The 22,392-nt window shown below is 39.2% G+C and overlaps 1 protein-coding gene across 14 annotated transcripts in view; it reads left to right on the top strand.

Annotated features, from left to right (window-relative positions):
- Positions 1-22,392, top strand: part of LOC138751919 (obscurin-like) — a 755,203-nt gene that overhangs the window by 273,521 nt on the left and 459,290 nt on the right. For all 14 annotated transcript variants that reach the window (XM_069914884.1, XM_069914878.1, XM_069914879.1 and 11 more), the window contains 5 exons: positions 3,704-3,970; positions 8,472-8,738; positions 9,994-10,260; positions 17,292-17,558; positions 20,960-21,226. In XM_069914884.1, coding sequence (XP_069770985.1) covers positions 3,704-3,970; positions 8,472-8,738; positions 9,994-10,260; positions 17,292-17,558; positions 20,960-21,226 — 1,335 coding nt within the window. The remainder of the gene's footprint in view (positions 1-3,703; positions 3,971-8,471; positions 8,739-9,993; positions 10,261-17,291; positions 17,559-20,959; positions 21,227-22,392) is intronic.

The following is a 22,392-nucleotide window of genomic DNA, read 5'->3' as shown; positions in this document are numbered from 1 at the left end:
CCCACACTGATGATCCCTCCTCAACATCGTCCCTTTCTGCTGATTAACAATATCACTTTTTTTCCTTTCGAAACATGGAAAATTACACCACATTGCAGTCCCTTTTCCCAAGATGGTTTGACGACCTCTGTAGTCCTACCCCTCGACAATCTAATCCTACCCTACCTCATACTATAACACTCTATTTTTTCTCAAATTCACGTGTCTCAATTGTCTCCATTGTACCAGCCTCCACCACCAACCCCAGCAATGCTTTCCAGGCATCCACCACTCACCTCTTATCTTTCATCGCTCCTAACTCAGTTAACTTTGTTTCATAAGAGACATTCTTCTATCCTAGCAACATCTTGGTAAATGCCCTCTTCATCCTCTTTAAAGTGTCTACATCCTTCCTGGAATGACCAGTGTTATGTACACGACAGCAGCAATAAAAATGAGCCCAGACGGAGTTATATCTAAAATAATATTTTTAATTATTAATCAACAATCATATAATACCTACTCTAATTTAACTAAATTCATATACAATTATGTAACTGAAACTCTAACTATGCGCGAATATGTTGGTGTGGGTGGAATACCCAAGCCACTACAGCTCAAGGCTCAATTCTCAGAAGGCAGTTCAAAGTTCAGTTCCAGAAATTCAGTGATGACACGTGGGTTTGAAATTGACGCAACGTGCAAGCTTTAAGATGGTTGAGGCACACACAGGCCTTAGAATGGTAAGACATGCAGGCCTTAAGAGGATGTAACATGCAGGCTTTGGCTGGGTCAGACGTGCAGGCTTTAGGAGGATGAGTGAGACACACAGGCGTTAAGGTGAAGTTAGGAGTTGCCGAAGTGGGTGAAAGAGATTGGGGGAGACATAACGTCGGTTACTTATGAAACCCTTATTGAGGGGCTTCAGAGAAATATCATTTTTAAACGAGGGCCTTCTTCTGCAATTCGAACCCTTTTTGTGGGTCAGTTGAGTAGAGCGCAGTATTTCTTCTGCACTTGTTACCAAACTCCAGGCAGAAAACACTCCTGTCGAAACATCCTACTTCTGTCTGTTCTCCTAAACAATGAATCCTTCTCGCTCCGCTGCCCTTCTCTCCCTTGAGCCATGGAGCCAGACTCTGTGCCAGAGACCTGGCTGCTGTGGCTTTCCCTGGTAGGTCATCCCTCTCCAATAGTATCCAAAATGGTATGCATTTTATTGAGGGCAACATTCACAGGGGCACCCTATCCCCTTTCCCTCTCCAAGCTATCCACCTCCTAGGTGTGAATGCCTTCCTGTAACTCCTGTCCATTGCTTCCTCTGCCTCGCAATTGATCCAGCATGCATTCAGCCCACTTTTCTGATCTGGTTTACAAGGAGATGCAGTTGGATGAATTTCCTGCAGGAGAAGGCAGGAAGAACACTGGTGGTGTTCCTAATTTTTCACATCCCTACTAAAGGAGCATATCACTATTTGGGCTGCCATTCTCTCTCTGCAATAAGACTGGAAAAAATGCCTGATCTCTCCTTGGCTTCCTAAACCAAGCCATTGGCACTCTCAGCACAGTTTCATCCAAAGACTTTACCTGTTCCTTCCTGCTGAAGACTTTTCCCCTGGAGAACACCTGTCACTCCCAGCACCTGGTCACTTCCTCGGCTTCTTTACACCAAAATCTCTTGAGCCAAAGCCTCTAAATCCCACTCTGAATGTTAAATGTCATTTGTTAGCATTTTATGTAGCACAGAAACAGGCCCTTTAGATTAGTGGTTTTCAAACTTTTTCTTTACACTCACATACCACTTTAAGTAATCTCTATGCCTAGGGATTGTATGACCAATACTATTTATGCAAGATATGGACTAGTTCTATGTAATTTTTTTACATCTTCTGTATCTTACACCACAGAAGTTGAATAAACTGAAATCAGATTTATTGGATCAATGGTGTGGTGAAGATGTAGGATCTTTCATACATTCAAGTTGGTGTTGCCCTTTTGAGCACATTTACAGAGTTTTTAGGAACAAGTTACAGGAATTGTCTTTCTGCAAAGTCCTGATTTATTTTTATTAGGAAATATTGAAGGTACAATACCTAAATTAAAATTAATAATTTATCAATTGGAATGTGTTAAGTAGTGTTAGGAATAACGAGGAAATGCATTGCAGTTACTTGGAAGTCTGATATATCTTTTGGTATGCCAAGGTGCCATGCAGAAATTCAAAGTTGTGTTCCATTGGAAAAAGTTACATACAATTTGAGGAACAAGTACCCTACATTTTTGCAAATTTGGCACCTGTACACCCAAATAATGGGATTAAATTTGTAACAATGTCCTTCGTATGCCTCTAGACCTGCAAAATTCCCCTTTGAGTGTTTATGGAGAATCTGGAGACACGTGGACAACACCCTCTCTGTGCAATCCAAAAACTTTCTCTTTCTTTCTTCCTTCCTTTCTTTTTTTATATACTTATCGTGTGTGTGTATGTATGTATGTGTGTATCTATCTATATTACTTTACGGAGGAGGTTAGGAGGGAGAGGGTTTTGGCATGGGGGTGAAAACCATCATGTATGTAACTTTAATTTGTTTATTTTGAAATTAGTACTACTATATTAATTATGATTACTACATGTAAGGAAAAAATGTAAATAAAATATTCTAAAAAATAATTCCTATTCCATAGATGCTCTATGATTAGTAAGGGATTACTTAAGGTGGTATATGAGTTGGGAAAAAGGTTGAGAACCACTGCTCTAGGCCTAATTGTTACTGAAATATTTTGCTTGAAAAAAATTGTCATTGGCCCATTTTCTTTGGAGTTCTGAAACCGTGCACATAACGAGTCAATTAGAGATTATTAAGTTTTCAAAATTTTTCTTTCCACTCACATACCACCTTACTAATCACAGAGCACTTATGGCATAGGGACTACTTAAAGTGGTATGTGAATGGAAATAAAAAGTTTGAAAAGCACAGCTTTAGATCAACATGTCTGTGTTGACCAAGATGCCTTCCTGTGTGTAGAGTGCGTCGAAAGAACCAAAGACTTGTTGATCCAAACCAAGGCTTTTATTAACTAAAAGACTAGAGCATATCACAAGTAGGTCAACGAGTCCAGAATGACCTGGTCTGGCTAGGAGCAATCCTTTAAGACCTGCCAGTAGGTGTGGCTACACTCTCAGCCAATCACAGTCATCCTACACGACCCTCTGTACATCTGTACATAGACACATTGGTGATAGAATCTGTCCTATCACACTGTAGTGGCATTTGTCAGTCTGTCTGTCTTAACCGTTCCTGTCCATGTACCTGTTGAAAAATATTTTAAATGTATCCATTTCTATCAATTCTTCTGGCGGCTCATTTTGTATACCCAGCACCCCTGTATGAAAAGGATGCATCTGGTCCCCTTTAAATCTTTCCCTTCTCACCCAGATACCCAAACCCCAGAAAAAAGACTATAATTATTTATCTTGTGTATGGTATTTTACTTACCAAGATGCATACATTTAAATATGTGTACATACTTCTAGAAAGACCCTATTAATGCGAGATGAATCAACTCAAATTCTTTTTATTTTAATTTTGAATATTTATATATATTTTTACGAATGATGAAAGGAATGGTTTCAAACAGCCGTATCGTATAGAGCAGTACAATAGTAAACTGAGTCATTCTATTTTTCACGTTTATGTAATGCACTATAATTTTATCATGCCAGCAATTCCAGTGCTTTTCAAACAAGAGCTACAAAACAAGGAAGCTGAAGAGGGCACCACCACCACTCTACATTGTGAGATATCAAAGTCAAATACTTCCGTGGAATGGAAAAAAGGAACTATGGTACTTCATTCCAGTGACAAGTATAAAATAAAGAAAAACGGTCCTATAAATGAACTGTTAATCCGCAACCTGAAACCAGAAGATACAGGAGAATATACCTGTGTTTCAGGAGAACAGCAGTCCACAGCTTCCCTTAAAGTGAAAGGTATGGGAATATTAATATAATTAACATGCATGAATGTAGTTCTTCATGTTTTGCCCATATCCTTATTTTCAAAAAGCAAATTTCTAAATATATATCTTTAAGCATTGACTAAAAATCCTGCAGGACATAGCCTAAAATAGATTCATGTGGTCAGAAGTCAATTTCAAAAATAGGGTTACAGAAAAAAAACTTTATTTTTATGTTATTTGAGTTCTTTATATTTTTATTGTCCAATCTGTGGTAGTACTAAATGCATTTATTTCTTAACATTTTTTGTATTTAAATATATATTAGAGAGACTATTTAAATTATTATAATTGCTCAGAACTTTGTGTATTGACTTGTGTTTAGCTGAAAATCAGGTGCTGTGGTTCCAGTATAGCATAAGGCATTATGGAAGTACACCGTCAATCTGAAATTGGCATTGTGTAATTGTTCACGGACAGAAAGATTTAAGTGGACTTTTCAGTTCTTTCGGAAAATTTGGTAATGGTTGACCTCAGCACAATGCCGTTTGTTTTAGTAGGCAACAAGTAGCTAAGTCATTCTCTTGACTACTGTTTTCCTTTATAAGAGAGTCTAAGTGTATTACAGTATGTAAAAAAGGCTTTTGGCCTACGTCCATGGTAAACATTATATCCCCATTTGTAGCATTTGGCCAAAGGCCTTTGTGGCATGATGCTTCAAGTGCTCATCTCAGTACTTAGAATCCTAGAACTATACAACATGGAAACAGGCACTTCAGCCCAACTCACTCACCCATATTAAATGTAAGATAAGCTCCCTCTGCCACTCCCTTAGGCAGTGCTTTCCAGATCTCATTCATTCTCTGAGCAATCAAGTTCTTCCCCAATTCCTCTTTAATCTCCTGCCCCTTAACTTTATGGACACATTTGCTAAAGAGAAATGTTCTCTTTCACTCTCTTAGTTGTGCCTCCCTTCTTAAGACCAAAAGGCATGGTGCAGGAATAGGATGCATCAGCCCCACCATTAAGACCATAAGACATGGAAGTTACAGCCCCACTGCCCAACTTTCTCCCCATAACCTTTGATGCCCTGGTTAATCAAGAACTTATCAACTCTCCCTTAAATACACTCAATAATTTGACCTCCACAACCACCTCTGGCAACAAATTCCACGGATTCACCACCCTCTGGCTAAATAAATTCCTCCACACCTCTATTCAAAGTGGACATCCTTCAATCCTGAAATTGTGCCCTCTTATCAGAGTCTCTTCCACCGTAGAAAACAACTTTTCTACAACTGTAAATCACAAAATTTTGTAGGCGCCGTGGTTGGAGTAAAAACACAAAATGCTGGAGTAGCTCAGCATGATGCTGGCTATTGTATCTTTGCCTTTGCTAAATAAAGAACACTATTTGACCTGCTGAGCTTCTCCAGCATTTTGCACCTTTCAACAATTATTCTGTCCATGCCTTTCCACATTCAATATGTTTGAATGAGATCCTTCCCTCATTCCCCTATATTCCAATGAGTACAGACCAAGAGCTGTCAAACGCTACTCATATGATAACCCTTTCATTCCCAAGATCATCATTGTTACCCTCCTCTGAACTCTCTGTAGCATTAGCACATCCTTTTTTAAATGAGGAACCCCAAACTACTTAGAATACTCTGTGAAGTCTCTCACTAATGCCTAATAAAGCCTCAACATCACATCCCTGCCCTTGTATTCTATTCCTCTTGTATTCTATGCCTTAACAGGAATAGGCTATCAAGCCCATTGAGTGAGCCCCACCATTAAGACCATAAGACATAGGTCAGTTCTACAGCGGCAGTTGAGGCTGAACAATGGCAAGCTGGCAGGCTTGTTGAAAGACCCCATTTTGAAGATGGGTTGTGAGTTCTGATTTCAGCCTGTTGAAAACCCTTGTAAGTCCTTACGTGAGGGAATGTCTGGCTCACGTGTTTCTCCTGAAATAAGGGAATCCAGAGGAACTCTGTGGTGACTTGGAAGAAGAGGTTGTCATTTGGAAAACCCATGATGGGGCAAGTTTCTTCAGCAAGACACTGAAGTGACTGATTGGAGGAAATCGGTATCTTGTAGTCCTTCTTAACTACTTTATCTACCCGTGCTTGTAATTTCAGAGAACTTGCTTATCTACAGCAAGGTCCCTAAGTTGCTTAGTTCTTCCTTGGGTATTATCATTCATTGAATAAATTGTAGCCATATTGGACTTTCCAAAATACATCACCTCACATTTTATAATTTTGTCTGCCATTTCTCTGTTCATCTTGACAATATCTCAATATTATCCTTTAACCAAACAAAAACTACTACAGATACCTAACCTTTTATCCAGAATTCCAAAAACTGGAAACCTCCAAAAACAGGCACTTTTTTCAGTTGATGTCATCGGCTCATCAAAGATGGAATTCGGCACCAAATATTACCCGACACGACCCTAGCTCAATTCCCATGTATCCCGTCATGTTCCGCTGCTTTCTAAGTGCCTCTGAATTGTTTTTACTGGCACCCATCCAGCGTTGCGGTGCTTTCAGTTGGCTCGGTGGCGGGGGCTCAATGGCCGTCGTCGCTACTGATACATGTTATATTAGTATGGTTATGGATAAATATGTCTTTAAAAAAGGTAGATTGTGAGGGTTCAGTGTAGGTCGCTTCACAAACTGAGTAACACTTCACAAAAGACATCTCATTTAAAATGCGAGAGCTTTGCTGAAGCTAGACATTGAGGCTCCGGTTGGGTTTGCAGAAGCCATTGTATATGGGCAATAAAGTCCAGACTCAGAGGTACTGATAAGATATTTCAAAGATTGGGTTTGGAGCCTTGGGAGAGGATTTTGGTTTTTACAGAGAGAGGTAAAAACAAGCTCACAGAGAGAGAGAGAGAGGGAGGGAGAGAGAGAGAGAGAGAGAGAGAGAGCAGTGTGACTCGGTCAGGTGAGGGGGGGGAAGAGAGAGATATCAGCATGACTCAGTTGAGTGAGGGGGAGAGAGATGGCAGCGTGACTCAGTCGGATGGGGTGGAGAGAGAGAGATGGCAGCGTGACTTGGACAGGCAAGGGGGAGGAGAGAGAGAGCAGTGCGACTCAGGTGAGGGTGAATGTGGCATGCGACTTGGGCAGGCTTATAGGGACAGAAATCAAAATGATTCTGAAATCCGGAAGTTTCCGAACAATGGCAGGTGTTCGGTCCTGACGATTCTGGATAAAAGGTTAGGCACCTGTAATTATAGATCCAACATTCCCATCCAGTGTATAGTATGACCAGAAAGAACCTCAACCCCAGCAGTACAACAGTACCTGTCACAAGCTTCCCATTGTTAAACGAGCTATCAACCATCACTGCTAGCAAACAGTGACAAGCTAGAGGTATTTGGTGGGTCAGGCTGAGAAAGTTTTGACAAAGGGTTTCAACTCAAAACCCAGCATTCTTTTTCTCCCACTGATGCTGCTTGACCCACTGAGTTATTCTAGTAAAGTGCGCTGAGCATCAGATTCCAGCAACAGTCTCCTGTGTGACCCCAGCAATTCTCTTCCCTCTCATGGAGCCTATGAAATATCCCAGTCAGATCAGAGGGAATTTGAGAACATTTAAGTGCTCTAAGATAAAAGTTAATACTCCCTTCCTTTCAAGAGTATTTTTTTTCTGGATAATATGGAGAATCATCCCAAATCTAAGTTGCTTTTGGCCACCTGGCTCCCATATTGCATCTTTCTTTCTTCACATTGCAGTAAATCTTGTTCACAAATCTTCATTGGCCTCTGTCTCAATCTTGCATTCAAATTGCTTCATAACTTTTGGTTTCTCTGGCAGTGAATTGCTGCATTATCTCCATAACTCCTCTAATGCTGGCACCTTGCCAGTTTCACGAGTTTTCTATCTCTATGACTAACATTGTGATGCTTGTATGCATGTGGCTTTAGTGGAGCCTTGGTTCAAGGACTTCTTTTCAATTCACTGAAGCCCTGGTTCCTGTGCTCCTTCTCAACTGACCAGGTCCCTGTTCTGTTTTTTTTTGTGCCACCTTTAAATTTACTTGGGTCACTGGAGAATTTATACTACCATATAAAATCTAAAACAAAGTGAATGAAAACTATTGGGTTATTAATAGAAATGGTATTTAATATTCTGGAAAATCTACCAGTTCTGTACAACCAAAGTCCTGAATATGTTGGAAATTTACCTGTATTCCAGAGCTCAGAGTCATGGGACCAAAGGTTGTTAAACTTGAGGAGGTTCTTAAACTAAAATTAGATGAGTTCTGATTTTTCAAAACTGGTTGACATGTAGGAATGGGTGAAGTATGGAATTGTTTGAAAGCAAGGATGAAAATTTTAAAACTGAGTTGTTGCTTAACCAGAACTCCATGCACATCGCTACAGGATTGATGGGTGAACAAGACAAGGCATATTACAACATGACATCATAGTTCTAGATAACCTAAAGTTTTCAGAATAGAGGAAGTAATTTTAAAATGATTTATCAGAAGAAAATAATACAATTTATTGTTCTAGCACTACCAGTGTTTTTCAAGACAAAGCTTCAGAATATGGAGCATAAGGAAGGGAATGCTGCCACATTATGCTGTGAGCTGACAAAGCCTGATGCTCCCGTTAAATGGAAGAAAGGAACAGTGTTTCTTGATTCTGGTGGAAAATACAAAATGAAACAAAAAGGTTCCAAAGTTGAGCTAATTATTCATGACTTGAAACTTGAAGATGCAGGAGAATATATTTGCGACTCCGGAGATGAACAGACAACAGCCTTCTTAAAAGTAAAAGGTGAGCTACCATCATTTATCGTAGTCATACAGCATAGAAACAAAGTCCACACTGATTATCAATCACCTACTTACTCAAAACCTACATTAATCCCGTTTTTTATTCTCCTCATATTTCCCTATAATATTATTCTTGAATCCCCATATTGTACCTGTTGTCTGAACATTTAAAAAATTTTGCGAAGTTTTTTTTGTCCTCAAACTTCCATGCACCCTGCATTTCTTTGAATGTGAAATCTTTTATGGACATTGGACAACACTTAAAAATGCATTTTTTGAAATATTTTCTTTGAAAACATAATCATTAAATATGTTTAACATTGGCAATTTGCCACAGTTTAATAACTAGAGCTGAAAGTGGGTTTAGCATGTAGATTGAACATTTTAATAGCTGATTCTACTATCTCTAGAGAACCCACTTTTAAATAAGTGAAAGCAATCCTGGTTTATTGCGATAATTTCAAATCAAACCTGATGCAATGATGGAGTTCAAGCAGCTCTGCCCAAGGAATTTTACAGCATGTAATAAATGGGCACTTTGACAAAAAAATTTGCTCAATTCTGATGTAAAATTTTGACCTGAAACATTAGCAATTTCTTCCACAATTACCATGCTCTCTCACCCTCCACCGATGCTGCTCACCCACTCAGTTCCTCCAGCAGCTTGTTTATTGCTGCAGATTCCAGCATGTGTAGTCTCTTGGTATCTTGCGTCTCCATCTTTTTAGCTATCTAAAATGATGATCTATTTTAACAGTTTTTGTAATTCTTAAATGTTGATCTTTAAAATACCTTTTATAAATTAAAACTAACAACTCACTAACTAAAAGAAAATATGATAAAAATCTGACTTTATTTTTAGGTAATTACCTTCAATCTGTCGCCTCAATTTACTGATCATCTTTTTCAACAAGTGTTAATGCTCAATTCATGCCAAACTCAGCTGGTATTTTTTCATACTTTCATTTTGTTATCACTATTTCTAAATCTAGATTATCCAATTGTGCTGAGTGGAGCAAATCTAATTTCTGACCTTGTTCATATCCATTAAAAAAAAAATCACCATTGAATGAGTTCGTTTTTAATCTCACTTTCACCATATTTCTTTCAAGCACGTTATAAAAATATATATAATATATAAAGTCAGTTTATTCTTATTAAAATTGAATGATTCAAAAATGCAGCCATTTAAAACCATTTCTCTTCCTGTTTGATTAATCTTGAGTCATTTTTAATCAACTTTTTGGTACTGTTAGCCCTGCCTGTGCATTTTAAAAAGGAACTTAAGAATATGGAAGATAAAGAGGGAAATACTGCCAGACTTTGTTGTGAGCTTACTAAGCCAAATCATCCAGTGAAATGGAGGAAAGGCTCTTCTCTGCTTCATCCAAGTGACAAGCATGAAATAATACAAACAGGTTTCACTGTTGAATTGCTCATTCACCATCTAAAAGTTGAAGACTCTGGAGAATATACATGTGATTCTGGTGACCAAAAGACAAAATGCTGCTTAAAAGTAATTGGTAGGTGAATTGACATTACTCATTCGGTTGTATTTTTATGCATATTTTCATTTATGTTTAAAGATATAACATGTAACTACCCTCATGAAAGGCATCGTTTTTTTTCTGTTTTGGGATAATTATAAAAGAATAGATTGTGTAGATTTTATATAAAGTAGCATGGTAGTAGGGAATTCAAACAACTGTCACTTATTTTTAATATTTAATTTGTTTTTAGTTTCAGTATTCCAAACCTTTTTTCACCATCTTTTTATTATGTACTGTTACTTATGTTTTAATTTTCCTCTAAACCATTTGACATGATGATTGGAAGTCTGGGCTATTTGGCTATTAAAGCCATAGAAGAAGTCCTGGTGGGATTGGTATTGATGGGATTGTTAGAAATAGAAGTACCTTTAAAGAAATTGCTCGAGACAAAAATTGAGAACAAAGAACATTTATTACAGCAACAATGCAAAGTTGGGTGCTTCCCCTTACCCTGGGAATACACACATATACTGGGGCTCACCCAACTTTTATACAGTTGATTTCAGTATAGGAATACCCTCCCCCTTACATTCTTCTGCCTCCTGCTGGAGAGGTTTGGCATTAGGCAATCCTGCCTGCCTACGTGCAATTTCAGTATACTTGGAGGACCAGGGGGGGTTATCCTGTCGGTGTCCCTTCATGTTATTGTCCTTATTCACACCTTCCTGATTCTCGGGGCTACAGTCTCTTGATATGCAGAGTTGGCTCATCCTGTCTAGGGTTGGCTAATTTAATATGTATAAATCTGTGTAAGGTTAGCTAATTAGATATGTAGGACTTGGTACTTCTGTCCAGGGCTAGGAGACCCTTATCTGATCCAGACTACCTCAACTTCCTACATTCTATTGTTCCTTACCACTCCTTATCTTAGTCTTATGGTCTTGTCACAAAGACTAGAAGATTCTTATGTTAATCGTGCTGACTCTGCTTTCCTGCATCCTAATCCCCAAGTTCATCCTGTTTGTACTGGTTACAGCCATTAACTGATGTATGAATTTTAGTTTCCTTCATGTTCATAATTTTAGATCAGTTTTCCCATCTCTCACAGGATTATGAATGCAATGGCATCAAGGCACTTCAGAAATTGGGTGGTGAGAACACAGATAATATTATCTTGAGAGAATATATGCCCTTTGTATCTATTTTATCAAGGTAATGCTCTTGAAACCCTTACAGTACTGATGGCTACATTATTAAATTGCTTGCGAGCAAGCCAAGCATTATAGAAATCTAAATTTCCCCTGCAGCACGTCAATGTTTGATGTTGAAGTAGAAATTGAAACAACGGCCATCAGATGCTATATAATGATTGGCTCTCATGAGCTCATGGCCACTGCCTGGAATGATTTTCTCCTGTGGAGATCAGGGAAAAGTCAGGTAGCACTAATGACTGCACTAACAGTAAGTGTCCTGTTGCAACTCCTCTCAGACCGCATGAATTAGTTGGAGCACCAGATAGATTCAGTGAAAAGCATACAAGATGCAGAATGTCTTGTAGATAGGAGTTTTAGGGTGGTGGGCACATCAAAAGTTCATTCAAAGCAATGGGTGGCCATAAGATGGTAAAGGCAGATCGTGCAGGAGTCCCCTGTGGTTGTTTCTTCTTCTAACAGCCATTTAATTGTGGATACAGTTGAAAAGGGGGGATAGCCAGTTAGGAAAAAACAATGGTGGCAGATAGACCAGCAGCACCATGGTTGCTCTTTTGTACAGCAGGTCAAAGTTGAGGTGAGTGGCAGTGATGGTTGACTTTATAGTTAATGACACTGTGGCCACAAGTAAAACTCCAAGGTAGTGTGTTTCCCTGATGTCAAGGGTGTCTATGAGCAAGCACATGTCATTCTGAAAGGGGAGGTTGAGCAGCTGAAGATTGTGAGCCATAGAGATATCAACAACGGAGGCAGGAAAGAGATAATGTCCTGCAATAAAGAGAGAAAACAGAAGGTTAAAGATTAGAACATATAGGGTTGTTGTTTTAGGATTACTGTCTTTGCCACATGCTAGTGAGGGTAAGAATAGGAGAATAAGGCAAATGGCTGCATGGTTAAAGAGCTGATACATGTGGGAGTGCTTCAGCTACTTGGACTATTGAATCTCTTCTGGGACAGTGTATCTGAATTGCAGGGAGACCAATATTTCGTGGGGAGAAATCCTCCGGAGTGTTACTCAGGAGGATTTAAACTGATCTGGTGGAGGGTGAGACCCAAAGTCGTCATGTATCAGATGAGAAAGATAATGCAAATGCAGAATTTAAAGTAAGCATGTACAATAGTGTAGTGCTAATTGATCAACCACATTAGACAGAGAGTCGTGATTAATAGGCTTTAATTACCTTGAGACATCAACACATCTCACATGTTGCTGACCCGGTTCCAAGGCAGGTACTGAGGGAGGAGTTTGGGCATAACAACCTTTATGGGGATTTCTAGGGTGAGGAGTTACATGTGCAGGGGGCTCATACAGTACATACAAGTAGACAATGCTAATAGCTATACCACTGTTTGCACCACAAGTAGCCAGGCATGGGCTGGGAGAGTTGAATATTAAACTACATTTTCACACAAGAAGTTGGTATCTGGAATGAGCTGCTGAAGGACATGGTGAAGGTAGCAGTAGTAACAACATTTCTGGACTAGTACTTGAATGAGAAAACCATGAACAAATATGGATTATTGCAGGCAAGTGGTATATAGATATGAATGATAGTCGACATGGATAAAGTTGACCGAAGGGCCTGTTTCTATCCTCTAAAACTCTTTGATTTAGACTCACCAAGTGTAATGAAGGTATAAGTGACACCCTCCTATCAGAAAGCATCTATCTCAGCCCTCTGTGCCTTCCTCCATCACCTCAGCTCTTTCCTTTCTTCCCCCTCCCACTGGCATTCACCTATCACCTATCATCTTCTCCTCCTCTCCATTCTTATTTGGTGTTTGGCCAGTCTTGGCATCCCTGATAAGGGCTCAGGCCTGAATTACTTTCATGGATGATGCATGACCTGCTTAGTTGCTCCAGCACTTCTGGGTATTGTTCCTGTCTTTCCTACCTAACCATTTTATAAGCCTAGATTAGGTCTCCGCTCAGCTTCTGACACTCCAGAGAAAACAACCAAGTTTGTCAACCTCTCTCCATATTTCATACTCTAATACGAGCAGTTTCCTGGTAAATCTTTTCTGGACCCTTCCAAACCTTTGACCTTTTTCTTTCAGTGGGGCTTTAGAATTTCACATGATACTCCAAGTGTGACCTAACCAATGTTTTATATAGCTACAATGTGACTTCCTAACTCAATGCCCTGACCGATGAAGGCAAATGTGCCATATGCATTCTTTAAAAATCTTTTGTCTTGCGTGGCCACTTTCAAGGAACTCTGGACCTGGAACCCTAGATCCCTCTGCACATGGTCATTGGAGAAGGGAGAGTGGCAAGAAAATCAGACTGGGTTGGTGAGAAATCCCAGCTAAGATTGAATAGTGGTGGTGGGAATCTGAAAGTAGAGCTGTGGAGGGTGAAATGATATTGAAAGGGGAGTTGAGGAAAAGCTTGACGGAGGAATAGGGGTGTGTCTTTTAAAAGATCAATTCACTTGGGGAGGCATCACGAAGAAAATAAAGAAAATTCGGTGCATTTGATGCAAGTCAAGCAACTCTGATGAAGATGTTTTTTTAAAAAATTCATACTGGAGGAAACACCTGCTCTTCAGTGTTTGAGCCCTGAGCATCTGGAAAACACATTAAGGATAATAGAAATTACACATGTCAGACAAACTATATTGTACATTCCCAACCATTCATATGTAGGTCAGAGTGATTAAATTTGAGGAGCTTGTAGATGGTGAGAGGATTTTAGGTGTGCCTGTCCTGTTAAATAAGTGAACTGTCATTGAATGTTATGGCTTTCTTCAGTTCACATGACAGAATTTTGAACATAAGCAAAATGCAATGTGACAACTGGCTTCCAGCAATTTTCTACTTCAGGAGTTCAAAAAAGTTTAGGATGTTTCAGGGTTACAATTGTATAACTACTTCAATTATTGACTTTTTGGGATTGAAATATCAATTTTGAATCATAACTAAGGTATATCACCATGAATTAAATCATCATTTCTCTTAGCCCTTCCTGTGCTTTTCAAACAAGAACTTCAGAATAAGGAAGTTGAAGCAAAGAGTACTGTCACATTACATTGTGAAACCTCAAAACCAGATGTGCTCGTGGAATGGAGAAAGGGATCTGTGGTATTTCGTAAAAGTGAGAAGCATGAAATTAAGCAAAAGGATTCCTGTGTGGAGCTAGTTATTCATAGTCTAAAAGTTGAAGAGGCTGGAGAGTATACCTGTGATTCAGGGGATCAAAAAACATCTGCCTTACTAAAGGTGAAAGGTATCCCAGCAAACCCATTTCATGACTAGAGACAGACAAGTGCAGATAAGTTGGAATCTTGAGCAAACAAAGAGCTGCTGGAGGAACTCGATAGGTCAGGCAGCATCCAAGGGGAGAAATGGTCAGTTAATGATCTGGTTGGGTCCTTGATGAAGTTGCTCCAGCAGCTTATGGTTAATTATTGCAAAATATTTCATTTAATACCTTATCCATAATTAGCCGTATCTGTTTCCTTCAATATGGCCATATTGTTAGCAGTATTGCAATATTATTGTTGACATAAAATTTTCAAGGCAGCAAATTTTGGAAGATAAAATTTGAAAATACTGAATCAATTTTCAGCTTTTATTTTATGTTGGGTTGACATATATTTGTTAAATAGATGATCAGTACTATAATACTTCACTTTTAGGATATTCGTAGTGCTGAAGTGACAATTCTTTCAGTCTGTTCAATGTTGCATTGAGCAATCTATATCAACATTTTTAATTCATTTTTTAAAATGGTAGAGGGAAGCATAATCAATCTTCCTATAAATAAGTTGAGTGTCAAGGGAGCAGAGGAAACAAAACACCAGTCATTGAAAAGGAATACAAGGTGAATTTAAAAGAAGATTGGGAACAGAGCCCTAATGAGCTAAAAAAATGCCACAGATAGAGATCCTAAATAGGAAGGTCTCAGAGGGGAACCCATTGAGTTTAAAGATAGTACAGAACATGGATACAGTAAAGTTAAAGAGAGCATGGGGACCAAGCTGATGAGTTTAAAAGGAGCTTTGGAAGAAGTCCCAGTGAATTTGGAGAGAACATGGGAAAGGGGTCAGAGTGAACTTAAAGGGAGTGCAGAAAACAAAGGTCCACGTGTATTTAAAGGGGATACAAGAAACAGAACCAGGTGTGCCAAATACTGAAACATTTGGATTTCTGAAAAAAAATCAGATAATGGTTTTTGGAGTTAAATATTGAATTATTTATGCAAAGGTCTAGAATTATCTGGAAATGAAATGCCTGCATGTGATGTGCCTGACAGTAACCAAAGGAAGCAATGGTAATTAACAAGTTATCTTGCTGGTTGTGGCAAATTATTTTTGTTAAGAGCATATTCACAGTATTGAGTTTCTTTAGACCCTGGGTTTGAAAGAAAATTGGTGAAAAAATATTTGGCAGCTGGCAAGACCCACTGCTTTGTCAAGGACGTTTGAATTTTCACAAACTCAAAAATATTTAAAACATTAAGAAAAAACAATAAAATGCATCAATTGTAAAAAAAAATCTTGTCATCCTGTACAGAATGTAACCCTTTAGGATATTTCTTAAATGTCTCTGCTTCCACCACTTGCAGTTCCAAATTCCAACCACTCTCTAGGTTAAAAAAAATGATAAATCACCTACCTAAATCAGTCAGGCCCTTCCTCAGCCTGCTTACTGCAAGGAAAACAAACTAGTCTATGTAGTCTCCATTCCTAAGTGAAACACTCTACCCAAGAAGCATCCTGGTAAGTCTCCCCAGAGAGCAAACGAGTCCTTGCAAAAATGTGGCAAGCAGAACCACATAGTGTTTTATAATATTGTGGGTAAATACTCTATAGGCATAATTTATCACCTCAGCATCTGTCATCTTCAGGCATCCTTGTCCCCAAAACACCCTGTTTTTCTGTGCTCCCTGAAGCTTTTCCTTCAATTTGTATGTCTTACTTTACTTATCCTACAAAAATGCATCACCTCACACAAATCAAGATTAATTTTGATTAAAATTACCCTGCCCATCTTATCAACTCATCAATATTGTCCTGTAGATTCAGGCTATTCATCTTCATTACAAACTGCGCCACATTTTCTATGTATTTTATGAATAGCAGGTAGTCCCTGTAACACCAAAGGTCCAATCTCAAAATGACCCTCAACCATCACCTCCTGTAAATAAGAGATCAACCTTTGACTTAATTTTTGCCCAGGTTATCACATTATGTTAAAAATAAGTGTAAGTACACTTGAAAGATTTATTTTGACAAATTAAGCATTTAGTGAAGTTTCCAGAAAAATAAATGTCATAAATTCTGAATTTCTGGATGAAATAGTCATTTTAACTGCAGAATTGGTTTGTGATCGTGAGATTCGATGGGTAGAAATGTTTAAACTTTCAAGAAACAAGCAGTTTATTGTTTTAAAATTGAGGAAAATCTAACTGTTCTATTCAACAACTGAAGGAGCAATATTTACAATATTTAAAAAAAATTAATCTTTCACTTTAGACATACAGCACAGTAACAGGCCATTTTGGCCTGTGAGTCCGAGCCTCCCAATTTACCCCCCATTAACCTACACACCCAGTACATTTTGAATGGTGTGAGGAAACCAGAGCCCCTGGAGAAAGCCCACACATACACAGGGAAAACGTACAAACTCCTTACAGATAGCGTGGGTCTCAAACCCTGGTCTGGTTCTGATCTCAGTTTTGCCAACTGTGCTGCCCAACAAGCTCCTTACAGGCATCATGGGACACAAACTTGAAATGTTAACAGAATCCTGAAATTAAATAGGTTCTTGAAATATCTTACTGATTGGTTGAAATTTCTCTTTTGAAAACAAAATACATAATTCTTGAATTAAATCTCTCTTCCTTAGCCCTACCTGTGCTTTTCAAGCATGAGCTTCAGGACAAGGAAGCTGAAGAGGGTTCTACCGTCATTCTGCAGTGTGAGATTACTAAACCAGATGCTGATGTGAAATGGAGAAAAGGATCTATGGCACTTAATTTAAGTGAGAAACATGAAATCAGGCAAAAGGGTTCCTGTGTTGAGTTACTTATTCATAACTTAAAACCAGAAGATACTGGAAAATATACCTGTCTTTCAAGAGACCAAGAGACCAGTGCATTTTTAAAAGTGAATGGTAAGATGCAATTATTACTCACTAAAATTACAATCTGAAGTTTGATATGTGAACTTGAGATCTATACCTGTATAACAGGCATGTTTAATGACCAAAGGAACTATTCACACTAAATGTTCAAGACTCTCATATTTCTGAAACTAAATTTATCTATCTATTTATTTATTTGTATCTTTGAATAAGTGTCTTGCATATGTATTGTCTGTCCATCCGTACGTGTGTTATGTCCGGTGTGTGTCTACGTGCATTGCACTGAGGACCAGAGAACACTGTTTCATCGGACTGTTCTTGTATAATTAAATGACAATAAACTTGAGTTAAATGAAAAGCTATTAATTTACAAAACTTTGTTTAGGCTGCACTTGGAGTGTTGTGTGCAATCTTCTGCATCCTCTCTAAATCCTGTGCATCCTTCTTGTAATGTGACGATTGGAGGTGCACACAAAATTCAAATATGGCCTGACATTAATCTTTTCGTTTAAATAAAAACATCATCCCATAAAGATACAAGTAGGAAATTATGCAAACACACTTGGCCTTAGAATCTATAGCAAGAGGCACCAGATGAATTGAATGATAGAATTAGGAGTTCCAGGATAAAAAAAAATACTCTTGGAAAGCATAGCTAATGGCATGATTAGCACTTACAAAAGAGTATATTTGTATCGCGAGCTCTCCACTGGCCACCGTGACAGAGGTGCACCAAAGAAGACTGCCTAAAGAAATCTCTTGGTGCCTGCCACATTGACCACCACCAGTGGGCTGATATCGCCTCAAACCGTGCATCTTGGCGCCTCACAGTTCAGCGGGCAGCAACCTCCTTTGAAGAAGACCGCAGAGCCCACCTCACTGACAAAAGACAAAGGAGGAAAAACCCAACACCCAACCCCAACCAACCAATTTTCCCTTGCAACCGCTGCAACCGTGTCTGCCTGTCCCGCATCGGACTTGTCAGCCACAATCGAGCCTGCAGCTGACGTGGACTTTTACCCCCTCCATAAATCTTTGTCCGCGAAGCCAAGCCAAAGAAAGATTAGGAAAAAAGCAAGAACATGTGCTAAAACACATAAGTACTAGAGAAACTCAGCATCCATAAGAATTAAAACGCAGTCAACATTTTGGGCCTCAGCCCTTTCCTCAGGAATGCCTAAAAGGAGGCAGACACTTAAATAAAAAAAGGTCAGTGGGGTGGGAGGGGAGGGTGTGAGAAGAGGAGGGGAGGGGAAGCACAAACTAACAGGTAAGATGTGGTAGGAAAGGAGAAAAGAAAGAAGCCAATAAATGATAGGGGAAGAGAGCAGAGGGCTAAGAATTATAACTCTGATATGAGAATATAGGTACCCACCACCAACTGAGTTCCTCCAGCATTTCGGTGTTTTTACTACAATCACAGCATCTGCAGCCTATCTTTGAGAATGGCTAATCTAACTCATCACAACTTTGCATCCCACAGTTTTCTATTTTTCTTATATCCATGTGGCTATTTAAGAAATATTCCTGTTAAACCAGCCTCCACCACCATCCTCAGTAATGCATTTTAGGCACCCACTACACTTGCCTCTAAAAATCTTACCTCTGATGTCTCCCCTAAACTTTCTTCCACTAATCTTAAACAGATATTTTCTCGTATCGGTCATTGCCACCCTGAGAAAAAGGTAGTGGCTGTCCATCCTATCTATGCCTCTTGTCATCTGTTCTGTTGCCTCTCATTCTCTGTCACTATAAAAGGGTTGACCTAGCTTGGTCAACCCATGATCATAAGACATTTGTAAAACACAAAAGTCTGCAAGCACCATGATTGAAATAATACCTTGAAATGTTGGTTATGTATCTTTATCTTTGCTACGTAAAGTACACTGTTGATCTGCCGACTTACTCCAGCATTGTGTTTTTACTTCATGAGACATTTTTCCGATCCACCACTCCGCCATTTTTGCTGATTGACTGAGTCAGCCATATGAATAACAATAGCGGGCATACGAATGCCCTTCTTCCCCACCCTGTTTCTGCTGAGTTAGCCGGGCAGCTTGACCAATGCCATTTTAGGGCTGTTGGTCTGATGCTGCCCCAGCTTCTACCCACTCCAGTTCATTGTCCTGGGAGTCGCTTTAGCGATCTCTCTCCATGTCTGCTACCGCACGATGTTCCAGCCTGATCTCCGCAATTGCAGGCGGCCACACCATCCTATTAATATACAACCTTGATGGACCTGTGGACTTGGACTCCAAGATCCCCCTGTTCTGCCACACTACTGAGAATTCTTCCATTAACCACATACTTGGTCTTCAGACAGCTTTTAAAATTGAACTCCAATTGCCTCTTCCTTGCACATCTCTGCCTCCTGTTGCTATCCTGTAGGAACCAATGACAATTTTCTACACTATTCACCACACCTTCTATGTTTGTATCATTCGGCAACTTATTGCCCCACCCCTCTGCTTCTTCATCCAATTTATTGATAAAAGTTACAAAGAGCAGGGATCCCAGAACACAACTAGTCACCAACCTCCAGGCAGAAAATGCTCCATTTAGTAAAGTGTCTTCTCTGAACCAGCCATTTCTAAATCCACATAGCCAATTTTCTATGGATCTCAAACCTCATGACTTTCTGGTTGAACCTAAAATCCATATGCACCATATCTACTGCTCTTCTTTTGTCACTTCCTCAAAATATTCAGTTAGGCACAAACTTTCCCCTCACAAAGCCATTCTGAATATCTCTGAGAAGACTATCCTTCTCCAAAAGCCTATAAATCCTGTTCTTAGGCCCACCATTGATGCAAGACTCATTGATCTATAATTCCCAGGATCCTTCCTATAACCTTTCTTGAACAAGGGAACTATATATGCAATGTTCCAGTCCTCTGCTGCAGGGAGAGATAATCGGCAACACGTCAGCAATATCTTCTCTCACTTCTGGTTGTAACGTGGGTATATACCATCCATCCTGGGGACTTACCTATCTGAATGTTTTTAATATGCTCCAGCACTTTCTCTTTCTTACCCTTGGCATGTTCCAGCAAATTTGCCTGTTCTGCACTGACCTGACAGTCACCAAGGTCTCTTTCCCTAGTGAAAACTGAAGCAAAGTATTCATTAAGGACTTGCCCTACTGCCTTCACCTCCAGGCACCGATTCCCATGTTTATCCCTTAGTGGTCCAAATCTTACTCGAGTCATCCTCTTGTTCTTAACGTACACATAGAACACCTTTGGGTTTTCCTTGATCCTGATTGAGTTTGATGCTTTATTGGTTTGGTGCATGTGGAAGACAACATTTTTGGTGAAAATTAATGCATTAATTTCTGAATGGATCTATGCTGGGGTGCCCTTGTTTTGAATTGAATGCTTGTTTGATTTGGATGTGTATCCTTACGAATTTTAAACTTCTTTTACTCTTAGTACTACCAGTCCTTTTCAAAGAAGAGCTTCAGAATGTGGAAGTAGAAGAGGATAGTACTGCTTCCCTTCACTGTCTGATTAGTAAACCTGATGCTCCATTAAAATGGAGGAAAGGTTCTCTGTTGCTTCACCCAAGTAAAAAGTATGAAATCAAGCAAAAAGATCACCATGTTGAGCTGTTAATTCACAGCCTAAAACCAGAAGATGCCGGTGAATATTCCTGTGATTCAGGGGATCAGAAAACTACAGCCTTCTTAAAAGTGAAAGGTGGGATGAAAATCATTGCTTAGAATTGATCTGTATTGCTTTTGCTAATAACATATTTCTTATTTCCAAAATTCTCATCTGGATTTCTTGTCCATGAAATTCCCTGTTGTTTTCAGACTAGTCCTATTTCAGACATGGCCTATTTCTGTGTGGTAAGAAACTGTTACATGAGAAGCAAAATATATTACTGCCAGCATTGTTATGCCAGGAAGCTGGAATGATCCTTTGCTCTCTCCACTGCTATGCAGTATGTAGGTTGCCATAATGCTGTCATAAACCTCTGTCCTCCTTGTTATTAAGGAAGAAATATTTGGACACCTGGATAGAAATTGTTCCGTCAGGCAAATGCAGGGATTCAGGAAGGGAAGGTCTGTTTTGACAAATTCACTGGAGTTCTTTGAGGATATAATGAGTAGATAGTGAGAAATATGCACTTGGTGTGTACTTAGAGGTGTTTGATAAGGTGCCTCTTAAACAACATCTATAAAATATAGATATGTTGAGATGGGGATGAAGTATGGAGTAAATAATCGATAGAAGATTTGTTAACCAAGAAAGGGCAGAGAGTTGGAATAAATGGATATTTCAATGGTGAGCAGAGTGCCACAGGTGATCACAATATATATTACTATTAGGAGGAGGGGCCCAATTGTGGCATATCTAAATTTGCAGGTGACACTAAATTGAGTGGAAAAACAAATTGTGCAGAGGATTTAGAGAGTCTGTGGAAATGGATAGGTTATATGAGCGGGTAAGAGCCTGGGAAACAAAGTACAATGTTGGTAAATGAGAGGTCATTCACTTTGGAAGCAAAAATAGTAGATAAGATGATTATCTAAATCAGTGGTTCTCAACCTTTTTCTTTCCACTCACATACCACTTTAAGTAATCCTGATGCCATCAATGCTCTGTGATTAGTAAGGGATTGCTTAAGGTGATATGTAGGTGGAAAGAAAAAATTTGAAAACCACTGTTTTAATCATACCAAATTGACTTGATATGTGCATGGTTTCATAACTCCAAAGGAACTGGGCCAATGACAATTTTTCTCAAGCAAAATATTTCAGTAACAATTGGGCCTGGAGCAGTGATTCTTAACCTTCCCTTCCCACTCTAGGGAACCATAGCATAGGCAGCGATACAACAATCAAAGAGCCTGTTTGTGT

This window comes from Narcine bancroftii, chromosome 1 (genome assembly GCF_036971445.1).
Source record: "Narcine bancroftii isolate sNarBan1 chromosome 1, sNarBan1.hap1, whole genome shotgun sequence".
Lineage (NCBI taxonomy): Eukaryota > Metazoa > Chordata > Chondrichthyes > Torpediniformes > Narcinidae > Narcine > Narcine bancroftii.
This window is presented reverse-complemented; position numbering and strand designations above follow the sequence as displayed.